The following is a 22,736-nucleotide window of genomic DNA, read 5'->3' on the forward strand; positions in this document are numbered from 1 at the left end:
TTGGCTCAGTTGGAGCGCAGCTTGATGCCTGAATAACAGTTCCATATCTTGTAGTTCAAATATGTAAATATAAAAATGTATATGTAGGACATTTCATGCCATCTGCATTAATTACAAAAGGCTAGACTTGTAGTAAAATTAAAGGTTTATTTGTAGTTGGTAAACAATATAGCGTTCATAGTTTAAAAATACAGCGAGTGATTAACTTCAGTGGAATGTTTTTAATACAAAATAGCCAATGGAATTCAAATGATTATAACCAAAGATGAATATATATACACACTACGTCGTTACTGACTGTAGCTTAGTTACCGTTAGAACATTCCTCAGTCATTTAAATGCTCTCTCCTTTGCCTTCCAAGTAGTTGTGGCTACTGTGAATCAAATGGGCTATTCACAAAGAAAATACACAGAAGAAATCGCTGCATGAATGGTTTCTGATAAATGCCCAAAGACTATAAGAGGTGCTTTTATCTGACATCGACACCCAAAACTGTCCTCACATCCAATCTTCTCATATAAAGTGGCAAGCTTTGTTTTTCTCAGGCAACGATTCGGTTCAGACAGCAGGAGCGGGTGGGGGACACAGCAGGAGCGGGTGGGGGACACAGCAGGAGCGGGTGGGGGACACAGCAGGAGCGGGTGGGGGATACAACATTTTTGACTGACAGGTCCAACGAGGCACGCCAGCTCTCCCATTAAATACTGAAGGATCACGCCTTTTCCAATCGACAAAAAGCACTGTTGGCTAGACCAGTGTTTCCCAAACTCAGTCCTAGTCAAATTAGATTTATGGTACATTAATTAGTAGTTGGAGGTGAAAATAAAACTGGTGATGCTATTAACTTGGCTAGTTGTGGATTTCCATGTTATAAAGAATGCCACCCCACAAATAGAATGCCATCTTACCCATGTAACCATTAACTGCAGTGCATCATGCCAAATTATTAGCTGTACTGTTAGGAGGTAAACCTAAAAAATGATCAACAAGTTTAGTGTCTGTCTGCTGTACAGCTCTAATATCTGCAGTACGCAGTTTGGCAAATTCATGCTCCACCCAAAACAACCTCTAAAGACTGTAAACAAACAATATGGACTATGAGTGTAAGAGCAACAAATAGAAAACATTTCAGCATCCTTTTCACAGAAGTTTAAATCCATTTGTAGAAGGCCTCTGGAATCTCTTACACTTCAGTGATGTGTGTCTATGCAAAGAAAAGGACTGGGTTCAGATTGTCATCAAAACCCATTCCTAAACCTATCTGTATGTTCAGTTTCTTTTAACAAAGATTCAGAAGTAAAATGCTTTTGTGTCTGCGTTTTCTGTGTCTCCCCACCCTGCACGGCGAGTGCCCACTTCCTGTCTGCGGGGTTCTAGAGCAGGGAGCACTTCCTTCTCCTCTTCTTGACGGGCGGGGGGCAGAGGACCGCCCGGATGGCCTCGTCAAACACAGTCTTCAGGCCGCGCTGGGTCAGGGCCGAGCACTCCAGGTACTTCACCGCACCTGAGCGACAGGAGAGAGTATGAGGAGACTGTTACTACTACTGCATGGCTCTGAAGGGTGTGCATGTGCTGTCCTAGCAGGAGAGAAGCCAGTTACTCTTCACCCACTCTCTTTGAGACATCACTTTCTAAAGCCTAACTCAGAGAGCATGACTTCATAAGTAATGCATGAGTACAACCACTTTCTCCAGGTTGAGAAGGTTATCTGCATTCAAAGCATGAATTGTCCCTAACAGTAAACACACTCCCTAAACCTGCATTCATTGTCACTGAACACGTACCGATCTCTTTGGCCATGGCCAGGCCCTGGGGGTAGGTGATAGGGGTGAGCTTCTTCTCCCTGAGCTTCTCGATGGTGTCCTTATCGTCCCTCAGATCCAACTTGGTGCCCACTAGGATGATGGGCGTGTTGGGGCAGTGGTGCCTGACCTCTGGGTACCACTATGAAGAGAGACCACATCGGGCATATCACTTTCATAGGGTTCCCATTCAATTTGTCATTACAGTTTAAATGACTTTTCAAAAGATTGATCAATATAACCAGTAAAAATCAGTTTAATCTTATGAAGAATCAAAATGGACTGTCTTTTCCAAAATGCAGCTCTGAAAAATAGAGCTAAACAATATGTGTTTGAACTGAACATCATGTCCTGTGTTGTAGACAAGCTCCTTGTATTGAATTCTTAAGAGCTATGATGAGTTGCTTCAAACAGGGCACCCACCTTGGCACGGACGTTTTCAAACGAGGCAGGACTCACGAGGGAGAAACAGATAAGGAACACATCCTGGAGCGAGAGAGAAAGGAGGAATAATCTCAGTGAGTACCTGTGATAATCACTTCCGTAATCACAGTGTTCCTTACATATGTGTTTCCTTATATCTAAAACATCCTTATTATTACTACCCACAGAGACGAGGACTAGGATATTTTTGACAGAATGTCCTGTATGTACAGAAAGGCTTCATTTCAAACAAAGCAATAGTATGTTTCAGCTGTTCCCATGGCAATGCATATCTGGTCTGTCAATCTTACCGTCTGTGGGTAGGAGAGGGGGCGGAGTCTGTCGTAGTCTTCCTGTCCTGCTGTATCCCACAGGCCCAGGTTGACTGGTTTTCCATCCACCATCACATTGGCAGAGTAGTTGTCAAACCTGTAGGGATCAGTCAACCGCTATGAGTTTGGGTATAGGCTAATAATCAACTGCAGACAACAAAGGAGAGAGAAGTGTATCCTATTTACCTTGATGTGAAAACCTAAAGTGCTATAAGGGAATAGAAGAACGTCTCTAGATATTTTTACATAAGCTCGTAATCCTTATTTAAAGGGACAATCAACAGGTGAAACAATAAAGCGTCTCCCCACCTCTTTTGGTAGAAAGTTGAAGGATGGCCCTGGAGAAATGTAACCACTGAAATTCATAGACTGACCTATAGATGCAAGGACTGACCATCCAAGATATCAAAATTACAGACCAATTTAGACCTGTGACACCAAGTGGGGGCAATTAATTATCAGGTAGAACAGAAAACCAGCAGGCACCAAACCTCATGGGGTAAGAGTTGAATACCCATACAGTGTTGGTTTACATTTACAATAATTACAAACATTGGAGTTAAACAAGCATACATTTTGGGTTCTGCTGGGGTATGACAGTTAAACTAAGCTCATGGTGCATTAATCAGTTATATTCTTTAAGAATCAATGAGTCTCTCTCATTCATTTATAAATCCAAAAATGGAAAGTAGCAGCTGCAGATTTCCCCTTTAACATTATCATTTGAATGTTTTACAGTAGTCCCTCTGATGAAGAACGGGTTCAAACAGGTGAAAACCTCTTGGTAAATCTGACCAGTGACCATCAATAATAAAACATCTGGTCACTTATCTAAACCAGTTTATGTCACTGATACAGATCAACATAAGTTAGTGCCAGGTCTGATAAGACCTAAAAACCCTTCTGGTAATTTACGTCGCCGTGTTTTCCCCAGGTATTTCTTCCCCTAAGGGAGCGCACACACCCCACCGAATGTTGATCTGCTGGTCATCTGCCATTTGTTCGGCGCAGTATGTTTTAGGGACCAACCCGCCAGAGGACGTCTGACTGCCAACATTTTCATGTGATTCTACATGTAGAATTGTTTAGCAAATTACATCTGGCACTCTGTTCAGAGATGCTAAGTACTCTTGGCTGGCAAACGCTACCGGTGTGATGCTAAGGCCCCCAGGTTAGCATGATTAGCATCCCAAGCTGCCAACAAACATTTTCCCATTTAAACTAATTGAAATCCTATTTGCAGGTTTAGGTGGGGGGCAAAAGACAGCTATGTAGAGATGCCCTACCTGCCTCGCCTGAATAATGGTTGTGGAGACTGAGACAAGGGGAGAATTAGAGGGGTGTGGTGCTGGGGGTGTCTGGCTCCAGGGGGTTCCCAGGCCAGGCCTCCCAGCCGGGGGCTGTAGAGGTACTCACACTGTGGGGATGTACTCTCCAGGGAAGGCGTTGGTCGTGTAGCTGATCAGCAGACATGTCTTACCCACAGCTCTGGAAGAGGAGAAAATAAAGGCACATGTCAATGTTATGGAACAAATCATAGGCGTGCATGCCATATGCCAATTTTATAGCACGATGTCGATCCTCTGAAAGAACCATGCTAAAGACATGGCTATGGTCTATTATAGAGGGCATTGAGGTCCCTACCGAACTTGAATCTGGGTGGGTGGACAACACACACTTCAAAATCTACCTTGAACGATTGTATGCCCTGCAGCCAGGAACTCAGAGACTTGGTTCAAATGAGTAAGAGGTTCAGTAAAACCAACTCAAGTCCGTAACTCTTTGAAATGAGGCCTAGTCACTATTTCAAATGATAAAAGGCTAGCCGACGAATGGGAGTGGACAGTTATATTACCTCCTTAAATCAAAGAATAGAACAGTTCAGCCGTGGTTCCATCTATGACGTGTGGGCTTTAATTTCTCCTGCTGCCTACAATATCCACCACACCCAGCCCAGAGGCTGCATACTCTTGTGTACACCCTCCCATCCCTCCTACACATTATGAGTGGTGTGCCCAAACAGATCAGAGTTTTTCTGATACAGTCATCCAAAAGTGCACAGTTATTTGAGTGGCTAACTACCAGCCAGGTGAGGAACAGGTTTGACCAAGCACCACTAGGGTAACTAAAATATGTTACCTAATTGTTGGGTAATACCTACCTACCAACCACTAGTTAAGGCATTGTATCTAGAAAATAAAGGAAAGCCGCACACTCTAAGAGCTCAGATGCAAAAATTTCATAACCAACGTTTCGACAGCGAAGCTGTCTTCATCAGGGTATCATCAAACACTGCGAGATGAGTCATTTATATAGTGTCAAGAGACACACAGGTGTTTGTAATAATGGCCAAGTATGGCCTAATATCATTGGTTAACTCAAATATTTAAAAAAATGGCATACAAAGAACATACAAAAAGACAAACAAATGGATAGCATACGATCATAGCATGGTATGCTATCCATTTGTATGTGTGAACAACTTTTTCAGTTTTCAGGTAGTGTGGAGTTATCAGAAGATAATATGCTGACATCGTGATGTTGATATACGGTATGGTATGCAAAGGTATCTGGTATACTTAGTAACCAGAACAGTATAAGAGAGACTAGTTTATCCAAATGATTATATTCTCAAAAAAATAACAGAGTATTTACGGACACCATAGACAGTTACGCCTAATATCATTGGTTAACTCAAATATTTAAAAAAATGGCATACAAAGAACATACAAAAAGACAAACAAATGGATAGCATACGATCATAGCATGGTATGCTATCCATTTGTATGTTCTTTGTATGCCATTTTTTTAATATTTGAGTTAACCAATGATATTAGGCCATACTTGGCCATTATTACAAACACCTGTGTGTCTCTTGACACTATATAAATGACTCATCTCGCAGTGTTTGATGATACCCTGATGAAGACAGCTTCGCTGTCGAAACGTTGGTTATTAAATTTTTGCATCTGAGCTCTTAGAGTGTGCGGCTTTCCTTTATTTTCTAGTGTTCTACTCTGCTAGCCAGCACCTCGCCTTTAAAGGTGCGCGTTTCTTTTTTCTAGATTAAGGCATTGTATCTACCTGGTTAGTAAACAGAGGTCGGTGAAGTGAATTGAGTCACCACGTCTTAGTACCACGCTCACACCTCAGGTTTGACCTGAGGCCATTTAACTTGGTTGGGAACTGCAAACATCAAGGAGTTATACAGTCTAGATAAAATACTCCCTATGATCCAGACATGAATATTCATATATAGAGTGAGTCAGTCCACATGTAATGGTCTGGGATAGTTGAATGCATTCAGTGGGTAAGTGACTAGGTATCCCCTTTCCCTCTCTTTACTTCACACCTGGAAAATGTTTCTACGGAAACATTAGCTTGCTGGCAAAGATGATAAATACCGGTTAACTGTTTTCACAATTTAGATTCAATGAAATGACCAAGTAAACAATGACAGAAATAACTGGAGACAAGGTTTACTTGAGCCCCAAAAAAATACAAAAGCTTCAAATACAGCTTGCCAAGTACCTCAACTCCTCCATGAAGTTGAGTGCAGACTGGAGTTTTTGAAAGGAACCTCCGACTTCAATACTTCAAAAATATACATTTGTAAACCTTTACATGTATCTATGTTTGTCCTCTGTTGCGTGCCTTTATTTGTTTGCTTTAAGCCCTACTTTTTAATAAAATGTTCATCAAATACAATCGCTGACTGTTTCCATGTTGATTCAATTGTCTGAGTTGCCATCATACAGCAACAGGGAAACAGTCAGTGGTTGTATTTTATTAGCGTTTTATTAAAAAGTATGATTTCAGCATACAAATGGCCTGCAACAACAGAGGACAAACACAGGTACACGGTAAGTGTTTAATCATTTACTTTTTTAAGTATCGAAGTATAGTTACTAGTGATGGGGGAAAATCGATAGTTAAATATCGCAATATCATTTTTGGCCAACATTATATCCGTATTTTACTCCAAGTATCGAATTGTAAAAAACAAAATAATAATTGGTAGCGGAGTTGAGATACTTGGCTAGAATATAGACATGTTTCAGCATCTGAATGTACACAGCTATGGCAGAGCAGTGATTTAATTCATAAAGTTAACACACCCACTTAATTTAGTCCCATTGATGGGGACTAAACCAGCTGATTTGCACAAATAACAAATGTGAGAATCAGCATGTATTTGCTTACGTAATGTTGGATTGTCATTGTTGAACTTGTTAGTTTGGTAGTTACCTAGCCTTTAGCTAACTTTTCAAACTAACTAACATTAGCTAGCAAGTGAACACATTTTCTAGCTATATTATTTATTTATTGACTTTCACACCAAATATAGATAGTCACTTAACTATAATGGTACATCATGTATTTATAGTTAGTAAACGTTCATAAACTTACCCGTCCCCAACCACGACACACTTTATGGCCTGCATTGTTCCGGACCGTACTACCAGACTGGTCCAGATGCGTCGCTAAGTCCGTTTACTAGCTTAGGTGCTAGCTTAGTTACCCACTCTTTTGTCTGAACTTGTTCAAACTTGAAATGTCTGGAATTATTTAGTCAAAATAACACTGATTGGCAAGGTTAATGTGTGCCTTTTCGAATGTGTCCAATAAGATATATATTTTTTGAAGTGATCTTGCTACATTCCCATACTTTCTCAACTGGAAATTATGGAGCAAACAGCTGCTACCACCCATTGAAGAAAAAAACAGAGCTGCGTTTTACATCGCAAAACCGTGCGGAACTATCCGTTCACCGGGTCACTTCCGGTTGCTTTAGACGCCCACGCACGGCTTGAAATCACTGATGTGCAGTAGTTTAATCCTAAAACAAAACAGTACATTGTGATAAAACGAAAGAAGCATCAAATTAAGAAAAGGGATATAAACTTGTATCTTTCACACAACATACATCCAATTATTTAGAAGTAAGTTAGCCGTTTGAAAGCGTGTACCAAAATACACATTTGAGAAGTGTGAACAACTTTTTCAGTTTTCAGGTAGTGTGGAGTTATCAGAAGATAATATGCTGACATCGTGATGTTGATATACGGTATGGTATGCAAAGGTATCTGGTATACTTAGTAACCAGAACAGTATAAGAGAGACTAGTTTATCCAAATGATTATATTCTCAAAAAAATAACAGAGTATTTACGGACACCATAGACAGTTACACCATGATGACGTTGCCGGATATCATTGCATTGCAACTTCCGTGAGTCACACTGTTAATGTTCCGTTTGACCAAAACGGGAAACGAAGTGTGGATGTATCGGTTCGGGTGGGGTACCTCGTCAAAAGACGAAAATATGAATGTTAAAAACTCCAGACAACGATGGCAGTATGCACTGTTGTATCTTCTTAACTTGTAAATAAGATTCCGGTGGATAATCGCCGTTGCAGACATTGTCTTATGGCGGGTCTGTCCTATTTAGTGTTCCGTTTTTCGGGGTCCGCTGGTCGGACTTACGGGGTGTTTTCAAAAGGATTGACGAGGACTTTGTTGATATTTTTTGATCTCGCTTGGCGACTGCGAATCAGATTCCCATACCTCTACCTCATCGCTTCGATGATGTTCAATGTGCGATTACAGGTAAACATAATCCTGGCTAACCTTGCACCTAAACGGTGCATACAATTAACTAGAGCGAACATATTATCTTATCTTCACAGATTGACTGAGCTATCTTAGCAGCTAGCTCGCTTGCTAGCTAACGTTTGTTAACGCGACAGCTAAATAAATAATAAAGGTAATTTGCTAGTTTGCTAGCTAGTCTAAGAAGCCACAGCATAAAGTTTGGCAATGCAAATCAAGTTTGAAGTACAGTATCACGACCATAAAGGAGGCAGATTTAGAAAGCCACTGCCCACTTTGACACGTCATGCTTAGTTGAGTGTCATTTCTTGTTTTCATACATTCACCATATGTCAGATTTTTAGCTAACTGTCTTTGTCTTTTCCTATTTGCAGGTCCATATTGAGATTCACTGAGTGAGTTACAACTGCCACAATTGAGGACCCAACAACCCAGACTCAGTCACAACTTCCCAAAGAGACCCTGCAGACCTCACACAATCAACAATGTGGAAGAGGGCACTAGTATCAGGGGCCAGTATGACAATGCGCAATGTTACACGACCGTTGTCTCAGCCACCCCTTGTCATAGGAACCCAGTGTCTTTGCTTGGGAAGGACACCATGATGATGTCATTAACAATGGCCGCCGGGTGTGCTGAGATCTGTGAGGTTGTACTGGGATATATCTCTCACAGCCACTCGCCACCAGAGATTCTTGAGCTACCCATCTGGTCAGAGGAGACATAGGAAAGGATGACCAGTGGAATTCAACACTGCCTTTTTGTCGCAGACCACAAGGAGGACTGAGAAACAAAAATTACAATGACAACAATGGAATGAATGTTTTTGGAACCATTCTTATTTCTTCTTCCTCTTAGAGTTCTGTTTGATGTGTTCATCAGTGCTCATCTGTTGTCGTCTCCGAAGGAAAAACTGGAAACTTGTCATATAGTTCCCCTCATAATGAAACATAAGTATCCACTAGCTTGCATCTCCACCGCATGACATAAACCAGTGCATGTTTTCTATTCTCAGTGGTTTGGGCATTTCTTTTGAGCGGTTTTGGTAAAGTTTGCTTGCCAATGGAAGGATGGTGCAGTGAGTTGGAAAGTGGAAGAGGAGAAATTTCAGTGTAGGTCAGCAGGGCTACTGTTACAACCTTTCAGTGTAGCTCAGCAGGGCTACTGTTACAACCTTTCAGTGTAGCTCAGCAGGGCTACTGTTACAACCTTTCAGTGTAGCTCAGCAGGGCTACTGTTACAACCTTTCAGTGTGGCTCAACAGGGCTACTGTTACAACCTTTCAGTGTAGCTCAGCAGGGCTACTGTTACAACCTTTCAGTGTAGAAATTGTCACCTTTCAGTGTGGGTACGGTCACCTTTCAGTGTGGGTACGGTCACCTTTCAGTGTGGGTACGGTCACCTTTCAGTGTGGGTACGGTCACCTTTCAGTTATAGAAATGGCAAGGTGCTTGTTGTGTAATGTACATCTATCCTTAGTGTCACTTCTTCTCACTGATTTGGAATGGAATGTTGCAGTGTAGGTGTCAGGCAAAGAGGAAGGATCCAGGAAAGGAATGACTGCATGACACACACACACACTTGTGTCACCCACTTCTCTGTATCGGTCAATGGAGCTAACGAGGTGGCATTTTACATTTGAAATAAATGGTTTATGATCGTCTTTGGTATGCACTCGTCCTTATTTCTCAGTAAAGTGTTTGTGGGTTTTGTCATTTGAGTCACTGTATTAAAAGGGTAAGGAATTTAATATGGTTGTACCTCCTTGGAAACAATAAATTATTAAACAATCAACTATTTCTGTCATTTTATATTCTATGAAATTACTTTTAGGTTATAATCTTCATCATCTTGGATTCATACACAAAACACTATCCTCTGCCCTCTACCCTTCTACACCCTCATGGTAATGTTTACTAAAGTGGGTAAGAGCTATAGTAAGGATTTTTGTGTTAAATCTGTTATTTAACCTGTATATCTCATCCAATCTATTATTAGAGAGTGACCAGAGGGCATAGCAGAGATACCATTTCAAAGGAGAACAGTGTGACTATTGAGGTCATTCATTCATCCTTCCAAGATGGATTACATAGCCCACAGATAATTTACAATGTGGATCAATTAATTTAATTAAATGTGGATTTCAGACAATTTCATTACAGTCAATTCAACATATCCCCTTAATGATGAAGCAGGACATTGTCTCTGATATCAAGATGACCCATTGGTAAAGCTGGTGCTGATCTGTTAAAGATTGTCTTAGAAACATATTGTAAGGGAGTGAACGTTATTTATAATAAGGGTTACATGGAGAAAATCAGACCTCTGAAATGAAAATAGTTCGCCCTTCCTTCAGCAAAACATATTTGACTTAAACCCTCCCTGAATGCTTGGAAAAAAAACAAGTGACTCTCTATACCCAAATGATAATTTAAACAAAGTGAATAGCAGAGAACATGCCTACCGTTTGCCCTCACTTCCTGGACAGACCAGAACCTTAGATATGCAGTTTTAGAAACTGTTCTTCATCCTGTAAGCATTATATGGCAACTCAGGAATTTTGATAGCAAGAGTAGGGGTGGAAAGATCTCCTTTATTGTAAAAGCATTCCATGAATCTTTCATTGTATTTGCAGGGCCAATAAAAAATGGCTTTTTATAAAAAATGTACATATTAGCAGAATCGTTTTAATACCTCTTAGAATGGATAGAGAGATAGGCCTATCTGTTCATCTTAACATATTTCTCCAATGCCAAATCAGTGTCTTGTTTGCAACTGAACTGTCCCTATTTGCAAATAATAAAATCTGAGACGTCATTAGGAATCTGAGCATAGTACTTTCAAAAGTTAGGCCTACCTTTCCTCCCCAGACAGAGTAGACCTGCTACTGACGCAGAAAAATGTAAGCTGCTGGCTAGGGTTTCCCTAAACTCTGTCTGGGTTTAAACATCTTCTATTGTACATGAATAGAATAGCTTAATCAATTGATAGTGACAGAATTAAAGTTTAAAGAATAGTCTCCTCGGCTATAGAAGATTGTAGCTCAGCATCTGAACGTCAAAGAAATGAAACAATAATATCCCCATATGCATCAGAGTCTTTCCTTGGTATTTTACAGCTTGTTTCTAGCATAAAGCATGGCGGACCAAATCGCTGTTATAGATCACTTTATATAACCGGATCCATTTTATTTTGTTCAAAATCTTAAGCAAATAAGAGGTCTGTGCTTTTTGCCATTTTCTTTCATAAAAAGTAGGCCTTTGGTAAACCCTCTCATACCCCTTCATTTCGAGTCTCGGTTTTAACTTAATAGCTTATTAAGGATATAGCAGCCTATAGCCTAATTTTGTCTGTCAAACAGGAAGCCTACCTCTTATTTCTTAAATAGGTAGAAATAGGCTCCAACACAAAGCCCTATTGTTGTTAGTAAAATGAAGTCTAATTAAAATGAAGATGTTGAAATGAATTATGCCTACTCAAATTTGCCTACTTTCAGCACCATGAGCTGTCCATTTTAGATTGCTTGTGCCGCAGCTGCAGCTTCAAGTTTCAGCACCACAATCTGTCTTATTGTGAGGTCAATAACTCTGATAAATAGGCCTACACCATGGGCAAGAAACATATTGTTTTAAATCAAATCAATTATAGTAGTAGCAAGCTATCAAAGTTGACCTCCGGTCCTCTTTCTCATCTTCACGCTCTCCTTGAACTGAACAGAAAATAAACTATAGGCTAGTCCGCACGCAAGATAGTGAGTTTTTTGGACTAGGCCTAATCAAAAATTATTTTCGGAAGAAGCCTTTGACACTCCTCCTGAACTGCCACCGTAGGCCTAAACAGCACAGCCATTGGCTAGGCAGCACACAAACAAGTGTTTGATCAGTAAGAGCAGAGCTGGCCCGTGCTCAGGGTTGGAATATCCATTGCAGTGTGTAATGTAATGCTGCCTAGTTTTATTTACACCATCCCAGCAGCTATCTTAGAAATATAACTTTGCCCTGTGCTTCTCCAAGCATGCACTTCGTAGCCTATAGGCTGTGGATCATTTGATTGAGACCACACTAAATAGCCTATAGGCTATGGATCATTTGATTGAGACCACACTAAATAGCCTATAGGCTGTGGATCATTTGATTGAGACCACACTAAATAGCCTATAGGCTGTGGATCATTTGATTGAGACCACACTAAATAGCCTATAGGCTATGGATCATTTGATTGAGACCACACTAAATAGCCTATAGGCTATGGATCATTTGATTGAGACCACACTAAATAGCCTATAGGCTATGGATCATTTGATTGAGACCACACTAAATAGCCTATAGGCTGTGGATCATTTGATTGAGACCACACTAAATAGCCTATAGGCTGTGGATCATTTGATTGAGACCACACAAAATAGCCTATAGGCTATGGATCATTTGATTGAGACCACACTAAATAGCCTATAGGCTATGGATCATTTGATTGAGACCACACTAAATAGCCTATAGGCTATGGATCATTTGATTGAGACCACACTAAATAGCCTATAGGCACACTTGATATTGCACACCCAGTGGAGAATCAGAGATGAAGGGCGCCACATTGATACATAGCCTAATAAGCAACTAATTCTAAAACACTGAGAAATATTGACATTTCATCATTTAAAAATTTTCACGACCCTGGACTAGATTAAAAAACGTAACCCTCCCCTTGACTGAAATTGGAAAAGCATGACCCTCCATTTTCTTCCAGGTACCCATTATGTAAATGTAGATCCTTCCCTAATGGAACAATAATACTGTATTAAATATGCATAACAGAATCTGGTTTGAATATTCATAATGGCAGTTGTCCTATAGCTCACCAAGAGCTAAGAATTTGTGAGAATTGTTGGGTAGTACATCCTTTATAGGAGAATTGTTTGGTAGTGTATCCTTTTATCTTGACTTTGCTACAAGTGACTCAGCTGATGTTCTATGCTTGTCCACACGGTGGCAGCAGCTCCTCACTGCTAGTTTAGCACCTTCCCAACTCTTGCTGAAAGCACATCACTCATGCCCCCTAGACCTAGTATAAATGGAAAATATAGAAGTGAGACGAAATAAGTAATTTGCTTTTTGGTCAATAGTAATGTCTATCACTGGTGACTTAGTCCTACCATCATTTTAGCAGCGAACAGCTCTCTGATTCTCCTCTTTTCTCATCTCAGATACAATCTCCCCAAAACTCTTTAACTAGATGTACTTGTAATGTAAAAGTGTCAATGTGCAGTGAAACAAACATTATGCTGTAAACCCACCAACAGCCCTACTTTGCACTCGCCGATTAAACTCAACTCCACGATTTACGAGTGATGACTAATGTTGGCGGACTGGACCTCCGACATCACATCAAGTGATTTTGTTTGTAAAAAAACCCTGCTGATTTCAGCACCCAAAGAATAGCCCGCAAATACACACGACATTGTTGTGTGCTGAAATCAGTAGTTTTTTATAAAAATGTTGGCGCACCAGTCCGCCCACACAGTCCGCCAACTCCATCGTAAATCGTGGAGTTGAGTTTAGTCGGCTAACTTGGCACTTTCTTTTGCTATAGCTTGCACTATGGATTTCTATATCTGCAAAATGCTGATACCTCGCACAGTGCTAACTGTACCCGGACGAAAACTTCTGACCGAGTATTTCAATGGCAGGCACATGTAAAAACCATAAGGTTGCTAAGGCAACTGCATTATAATTCTCCATGTGGCAACCCCGAACCCTCCACCTCCTCTTTGGAAAAGAACATGAATTCATTTCTCTGGGATTTGCCACATGAAAATATTTTAATAATAGGGTTAACATAAAGGACGGACAGAAACAGAATGAGAGAGAGAGTGAGTGGAACAAGCTGATCCTAACTGTTCGAGGCCAATTTCTATTTTGCCCTGTTTATCAATCAACTGACTGGCTTTCTTGATGTCTATAGTATTCTCTCTGGTATGCAATTTGGTTTCCCCTCAGGTTATGGATGTGTCACTGCAACCTTAAAGGTCCTAAATGATGTCACCATTGCCCTTGATTCTAAGCAATGTTGTGCTGCTATGTTTTATTGACTTGGCCAAAGCTTTTGATACAGTAGACCATTCCATTCTTGTGGGCCGGATAAGGAGTATTGGTGTCTCTGAGGGGTCTTTGGCCTGGTTTGTTAACTACTTATCTCAAAGAGTGCAGTGTATTAAGTTAGAACATCTGCTGTCTCAGCCGCTGCCTGTCACCAAGGGAGTACCCCAAAGTTCAATCCTAGGTCCCACGCTCTTCTCAATTTACATCAGCAACATAGCTCAGGCAGTAGGAAGCTCTCTCATTCATTTATATGCAGATGATACAGTCTTATACTCAGCTGGCCCCTCCCCGGAGTGTCCAACAAGCTTTCTCTGCCCTTAACCTTGTTCTGAACACCTCCAAAACAAAGGTCATGTGGTTTGGTAAGAAGAATGTCTCTCTCCCCACCGGGTGTGATTATTACCTCTGAGGGTTTAGAGTTTGAGGTAGTCACCTCATACAAGTACTTAGCAGTATGGCTAGACAGTACACTGTCCTTCTCTCAGCACATATCAAAGCTGCAGGCTAAGGTTAAATCTAGACTTGGTTTCCTCTATCGTAATTGCTCCTCTTTCACCCCAGCTGCCAAACTAACCCTGATTCAGATGACCATCCTACCCATGATAGATTACAGAGACGTAATTTATACATTGGGGTAAGGGTGCTCTCGAGCAGCTAGATGTTCTTTACCATTCGGCCATCAGATTTGCCACCAATGCTTCTCATAGGACACATCACTGCATTCTATACTTCTCTGTAAACTGGTCATCTCTGTATATCCTTTGCAAGATTCACTGGTTGATGCTTATTTATAAAACCCTCTTAGGCCTCACTCCCCCCTATCTGAGACATCTACTGCAGCCCTCATCCTCCACATATATCACCCGTTCTGACAGTCATATTCTGTTAAAGGTACTCAAAGTAAACACATCCCTGGGTCGCTCCTCTTTTCAGTTCGCTGCAGCTAGCGACTGGAACGAGCTGCAACAAACACCCAAACTGGACAGTTTTATCTCTTCATTCAAAGACTCAATCATGGACACTCTTACTGAGACTTGTGGCTGCTTCGCGTGATGTATTGTTGTCTCTACCTTCTTGCCTTTGTGCTGTTGTCTGTGCCCAATAATGTTTGTACCATGTTTTGTGCTGCTACCATGTTGTGTTGCTACCAGGTTGTTGTCATGTTGTGTTGCTACCATGCTGTGTTGTCATGTGTTACTGTCATGCTATGTTGTTGTCTTAGGTCTCTCTTTATGTAGTGTTGTGGTGTCTCTCTTGTCGTGATGTGTGTTTTATCCTATATTTGTATTTTTAATCCCCCTGTCCCCGCAGGAGGCCTTTTGCCCTTCGGTAGGCTGTTACTGTAAATAAGAATTTGTTCTTAACTGACTTGCCTAGTTAAATAAAGGTTAAATAAAAAAATAAAAAAATAAAGAAGTAGATTAATCTTTCCCCTCAAATACAGTCAACCACCATTTGTATACAGGCTACACTCAAAAACATGGAGGATGCAACATGAAGATCGTCTATTTAGCCTCTGGCTTCTATTTTTATTTATTTTATTTAACTAAGCAAGTCCTATAGCAACCAGGCAAGTCCTATGTGTTCTATAGCAACAAGGATGTGAGCTTTAGGCTACTTCTCTGTGTGATTTGGCCTGATGATGATGTGTGTGTCTGAGTGATAATTCTGCTACAGAGGGGTGTGTGTGTGTTTGTTCATACATGGTCACACAGGTGCATAGTCTGTGTGCATTGGGGCATGTACGTCCGTGCATGCGTATCTGAGTGTGTCCATATGCTGCTTTCCATGTGTTTAATACAGGGTGATAATGACATTTGTTTGGATGTGATAATGATGTATTTTTATGTGTACTGTAAACTTGCTGTAGGTGTAGACTATAGGTGCGGTGCATTCGGAAAGTATTCAGACCCCTTGACTTTTTCCACGTTTTGTTACATTACAGCCACATCAATCTACACACAATACCCCATAATGACAATGCGAAAGCAGGTTTTTATACATTTTTGCAAATGAATAAAAAATAAAAAACATAAATGCTTTATTTACGTAAGTATTCAGACCCTTTGTGAAGGGAAGGGGGGAAAGCTGATAATAGGATGCCTCTGTCTTTAAGTGGTCAGAATCATGTATAGCTCTGAACTGGATTTCCTCACATCAGAATCTGACATTGTTGTTGGTTTACTTAACAAAACACCTCAAATATGTCAGTTTCTTGTAGGGACACTACTACATCGTCAACAAGAGTGGCAGTCACTCACTCACTCTCATGTGCATTTGTAAAGGATACAGTCCTACATTACTATTCCAAGTTCACCATGCATGGAAAATGGATTAGCCATTCTAAATGTAATCAAACATGAATCCAGTTCATGTAATCTCAAATGCATTAGTAAAAAACTGTGATTGCACATGATCCTTCTGGATTGGACGTTGAGAATTGGTAATAATGATATGAGTATGAGATTACTGATGTTATTTGAGGCAGTAGAAGGAATGTACTGCTGGCTCCGTTCAGCAGAGCAGGCCACAGCATTGTGGAAATATAAATATTATGTAGAGCAACCATGTAGATTAGAATAAGAAATCTCTATTCATGACATTTCTATCTTAAATGCTCCACAACGGTTTCCTGCTGAACATGCCCATGTGTTGGCACCAAGGCTGGTTACAGTATATGGGTCCACTTGATGGTTAAGCAAATGATACCGGCTTTTTGAATGTACACTTGTTCATGCAAAGTGTGCAAAGTATGAACAAGGATGAGAACAGGTGACAGGTACTTTGCATGTAACCTGACCTCGCAACTGAATTAAAGTTGTCTCTGTGTGTGTGTGTGTGTGTGTGTGTGTGTGTGTGTGTGTGTGTGTGTGTGTGTGTGTGTGTGTGTGTGTGTGTGTGTGTGTGTGTGTGTGTGTGTGTAGGGAGGGAGGGAGGGAGGGAGGGAGGGAGGGAGGGAGGGATGGAGAGAGAGAGAGATTGGTGATGTTATCTCTACTCCTGCCAACATGTTGGGATTAAAATGGGCCATAAGCACAAAAGAGCATTTCAATCTTATCAGTGTGTGTATTAGTATTACATTTGAGGGTATTTTATCACGTGTTTCATCATGCGTTTGTGTGTTTCTGTTTCTATAGTCCCTAAATTGACCTCATAGCTGAAGTGTTGAATGATGCAATATTGTAAAAGGTAATATGGCTGTCAATAATGACACAGTTGATTTATTAGTAGTACACATCATTTGACTGTGACAAACACTGTAAATGTTTGGCACACTCAGAAGTCTACTAATGAAAAACTGCACCAACATAATGCATTCAATGTTGCAGCTTTTTGGCTTTTGTTCCAACATACCCCAACAACAGGTAGAGAGATATATTGGTTTTAGAGGGATCATAGTTAATCTCAATGTGTTTGTATACCTATCACACTATTGTTTCATATGATAGTAATACCCTTTTTCCGTTAGTCAAATACTGATTCCCCTTGAGCTACTTTCCTGATTAGGACTGATATGGTTTAGATGGCAAAGATTGGCTGATTTTTGACACACAGCATGCGTAGAGAACCAACAACAATATAGATAGATAGATAGATAGATAGATAGATAGATAGATAGATAGATAGATAGATAGATAGATAGATAGATAGATAGATAGATAGATAGATAGATAGATAGATAGATAGATAGATAGATAGATAGATAGATAGATAGATAGATAGATGAGTTAGATTGTCCAAATAAAACTCATTAAATCAGGCTGATCATCTGTATCAATATCTATCTGTCAGTACTTTGTGTTCATGAACACATACAGCAGGTAGAACTGGTAGACAGCTGCATTCTGCATCACGAGAAGATAAATATTAAGAGGAAATTCCAGAGGTGTTTGGAGGCAGTCGTTGACACCTACTCGTACAGTAGTTACATAACCAATGAGAGGAACCTGGTTTACTTACTGACACGTTTCTGGTTCCTGGACACGGGGCTGTCTCTGTATACCCCCAGATCAACCAGACCCAGACAGAGTAACAACAGAGACCATGGGACTCATTTGGGCCCTTGAATTTCACAGATGAGATCCAAACTTCAGGCAGATCTGATGGCCATGTAAGGAAAATAAGTGGAAAGAGATTGGAGTCGGATAGCAACAACGCATAAAGAGGAAGTCCAGCCGCACAGAGCTTCCTGTGGCCTCTGTTAAGCCACTTTCCCCCCTGCCCCCCCTTGGACTCCCTTCCTTCTTGCTACCCATGGACTGACCCCCGCCCCCAATCCCCTTCCACCCCTCATAAGGAAGGAAGTATCTGTCACCCTATCCCCCTGCCAGGCCCAAACCAGACCCCCCTCTCCTCCACTCCCCTCAACTCCTACCCCAGTCGGGTAGTCTAGCCTGTGGTTTAAGGGGTATTAATCAAATCAAATCAAATTGTATTTGTTACATGCGCCGAATACAACAGGTGTAGACCTTACAGTGAAATGCTTACTTACAAGCCCTAACCAACAATGCAGTTTAAAAAATAAAAAATAAAAATACCTAAAAACAAATACGAATAAGAAATAAAAGTTACAAATAATTAAAGAGCGGTAAAATAACAATAGCGAGGCTATATACAGGGGTTACCGGTACAGAGTCAATGTGCGGGGGCACTGGTGTTGAGGTAATTGAGGTAATATGTACATGTAGGTAGAGTTATTAAAGTGACTATGCATAGATAATAACAGAGAGTAGCAGCAGTGTAAAAGGGGGGGGGGGGGGGCAATGCAAATAGTCTGGGTAGCTATTTGATTAGATGTTCATGAGTCTTATGGCTTGAGGGTAGAAGCTGTTTAGAAGCGTCTTGGACCTAGACTTGGCGCTCTGGTACCGCTTGCCATGCGGTAGCAGAGATAAACAACCAGAAATTACTAATGATTTCTGGTTCATTAAGAAAGCTAAAATTAGATGTGTATTTTGGGTTGTTGAGTCAGTTAGACCATGCCCATTTCAAGGTTATTCCCCCCCCCCAAAATGTATCTCCAGAATATTAAGGCAAGTTAGCTGGCTAAGTCATTGCTCTTGCTTTGTAGTATACCCCTCATATGGCAAGATAACGCTACAGTATTACCATAGTAAATATATGGCAAGATGAAGCTACGGTATTACCATAGTAAATATATGGCAAGATGGAGTTATTACCAGAATAAGTATTTTTATTTATAAATGTTTTATTTAACCTTTATTTAACTAGGCAAGTCAGTTAAGAACAAATTCTTATTTACAATGACAATATGTATACCTATCCAGTCTTTTCAAATATACATGAAGCATGTAGGGGTTGTGACTGAAGGTCAATTTGGGATTGAGTATCTGAACTCCCCTCGCCTCACTTACAAGATAGGAAGTCGCCCCTTCAACCTTCACCCCAGACCCCACTCCCAACCACAACCACCCATCACTACCACCACCATCCTCCACCCATATCCAAATCCACCATCACCACCCCCCACCATCCCCACCCAAATCCCCCATCACCACCATCACCATCCCCCACCCATATCCCCCATCACCACCATCACCATCACCATCCCCCACCCATATCCCCATCACCATCACCACCATCACCATCCCCCACCCATATCCCTTGTCTCAGTCTATGCCCACAAGCTATAGCCTATATGAAGAAGGGGAATCATCAACCTAGTTATGATGGAAACCCTTGACTTGATAACTTTATAGTTCATTTTCATGGAAATTCACTCTGTGAGGTCAGCATAGAAATTCACACAATTGAAACACTCTAATACAGCATACCAACCTGTTCTACTGCTGTCTATCCATTGTGTTGCCCGGGCCGTGTGTCGGGTCAAATCATGAGAGTATAATGGACACTCCCAAAATAAATGAGGGCATCTCCAAGCATGAAAGGATATTGATGTTGTTCTAGACTGCTATTTTTAGGGCACCCCCAAGCCAATTCAAACCCTGACCAACGGGGAGAGTATCAGACCTCCTGAAAGCCCTCCTTCCATTCTCCAATGTAAAGGAAGCTACTCCGTCACTGACTTATGGTCAGTTTGGTGTAAGACCTGTAGTTTGGTTACTCTCTGATCAGTCAAATGGATATGATATAGATTTAGGATATACAGTATGTGTCTATACACTGTGGACTACATCTCAATCTGATTTACACAGTGAAGACTTTCTCAGTCTTTCCACTCTTTCACACTACACTCTGGTACATGTGTGAACCAGGACAGCTATCAGCACCCCCTACAGTGAAGACTCTTTCAGAATTCTTGGTCCAACTGGTGGTGTGTACTCAAACATCCCAAATACTAATCCAATGCACCCATTTGCTTTATAAATCATATATTCTGGGTTTATATAAATATTGAAAAGATGTTGCCCTACAATCCCCATAGAAAGCCAGTGTGAAGCTACTGTACAGCTATACTGTATGTAATGCAGCTGCCGCCTGACTGGATTATGAGGTGAATGGGTTCTAGGGGGTAATTTGGGTGTGGGGGTCGTTCGACAGTTAGGGAGTTGGCAGCTGAAGGGGGAGGTAACCACTAACCTGCCCCCGGGTGTTACCGTGGAGACTGGAGCATATGAAGTCATGTTGTTTCTCTGACTGCTCAATCAGGTCACGTGAAGTCGGTCAGGAGCGCCGGGCGCCGCAGCCCTCTCGTCTGACGTGAGGGAGAGCGTAATCTGCCAGATGCAGTGCCATGGGCACCCTCGGGGCATATGGCAACCGCCATCAGCCCGCAGTGGCACACTGAGAGAGAGAAGAGAGAAGAGAGAGAGAGATAGCCCTGGTAGTCAGCCAGAAAGGCCAGCACATGTTGGGTTTTAAGAAATTAAACAGGCTTGGGTGACATTTTGGCTTTTGTTCCAATAAATGTGGTGCCTTTCAATTTGGGGTTGATTCATTCACCATTATTCTAGAAGTGAAGAATGCAAATAAATACCAGCGTTATTGTGACTTTCATGCTCCAATACACACAACATACACACAAACGAATGCGCACACACACACACACACACACACACCACACACACACACACACACACACACACACACACACACACACACACACACACACACACACACACACACACACACACACACACACACACACACACACACACACACACCACACACATGCTTGGGTTAAACATGACATTTATATAGAGAGGAACACAACCTGAGAGAGGGAGATGGAGAGAAAGAGTGAGCAAAAAAAGGGTGAGAAAGACAGGGGGGCAGAGAGAGGGAGGGTGACAGAGAGGGTAGGAGTGGATGAAGAAAGAGAGGTAGACCGAAAAAGAGAAAGAGTGAAAGATATGGTAAGAGAGAAAGACAGAGATGGAGAGAAACATTTACTCCACATCTACTATAAATTGTACTTGATGGAGAAAATAAAATTCCACCAATTCACCATGCTCTGGTTCAATAACAACAGCATGCTAACCAATTCACCATGCTCTGGTTCAATAACAACAGCATGCTAACCAATTCACCATGCTCTGGTTCAATAACAACAGCATGCTAACCAATTCACCATGCTCTGCTTCAATAACAACAGCATGCTAACCAATTCACCATGCTCTGGTTCAATAACAACAGCATGCTAACCAATTCACCATGCTCTGGTTCAATAACAACAGCATGCTAACCAATTCACCATGCTCTGGTTCAATAACAACAGCATGCTAACCAATTCACCATGCTCTGGTTCAATAACAACAGCATGCTAACCAATTCACCATGCTCTGGTTCAATAACAACAGCATGCTAACCAATTCACCATGCTCTGGTTCAATAACAACAGCATGCTAACCAATTCACCATGCTCTGGTTCAATAACTACAGCATGCTAACCAATTCACCATGCTCTGGTTCAATAACAACAGCATGCTAACCAATTCACCATGCTCTGGTTCAATAACAACAGCATGCTAACCAATTCACCATGCTCTGCTTCAATAACAACAGCATGCTAACCAATTCACCATGCTCTGGTTCAATAACAACAGCATGCTAACCAATTCACCATGCTCTGGTTCAATAACAACAGCATGCTAACCAATTCACCATGCTCTGCTTCAATAACAACAGCATGCTAACCAATTCACCATGCTCTGGTTCAATAACAACAGCATGCTAACCAATTCACCATGCTCTGGTTCAATAACAACAGCATGCTAACCAATTCACCATGCTCTGGTTCAATAACAACAGCATGCTAACCAATTCACCATGCTCTGCTTCAATAACAACAGCATGCTAACCAATTCACCATGCTCTGGTTCAATAACAACAGCATGCTAACCAATTCACCATGCTCTGGTTCAATAACAACAGCATGCTAACCAATTCACCATGCTCTGGTTCAATAACAACAGCATGCTAACCAATTCACCATGCTCTGGTTCAATAACAACAGCATGCTAACCAATTCACCATGCTCTGGTTCAAT

The 22,736-nt window shown here is 41.2% G+C and overlaps 1 protein-coding gene and 1 long non-coding RNA gene across 3 annotated transcripts; one reads left to right on the top strand and one right to left on the bottom strand.

Moving 5' to 3' along the window:
* Positions 1-127: 127 nt before the first annotated feature.
* LOC106601744 (ras-related C3 botulinum toxin substrate 1) lies at positions 128-7,297 on the bottom strand. 2 transcript variants are annotated; one of them, XM_045715504.2, is made up of 6 exons: positions 6,969-7,297; positions 3,975-4,046; positions 2,538-2,655; positions 2,227-2,289; positions 1,782-1,945; positions 128-1,505 (listed from the first exon to the last, which is right to left on the bottom strand). In XM_045715504.2, the coding sequence occupies exons 1-6, from the start codon at positions 7,001-7,003 to the stop codon at positions 1,445-1,447; spliced, it is 513 nt and encodes a 170-aa protein (XP_045571460.1). In that variant the 5' UTR covers positions 7,004-7,297; the 3' UTR covers positions 128-1,444. The 2 variants fall into 2 exon arrangements, with proteins under 2 accessions (XP_045571460.1, XP_014049576.1); XM_014194101.3 differs by having other exon boundaries at positions 1,786-1,945; positions 6,969-7,295.
* A 374-nt stretch (positions 7,298-7,671) lies between these two features.
* LOC106601745 (uncharacterized) lies at positions 7,672-9,965 on the top strand. Its single transcript, XR_014391697.1, has 2 exons — positions 7,672-8,168; positions 8,546-9,965. It is a non-coding gene; the product is annotated as an uncharacterized LOC106601745 (long non-coding RNA).
* Positions 9,966-22,736: the final 12,771 nt, after the last annotated feature.

The sequence above is a fragment of the Salmo salar genome, chromosome 03 (genome assembly GCF_965601325.2).
Source record: "Salmo salar chromosome 03, fSalSal1, whole genome shotgun sequence".
NCBI classification, from domain to species: domain Eukaryota; kingdom Metazoa; phylum Chordata; class Actinopteri; order Salmoniformes; family Salmonidae; genus Salmo; species Salmo salar.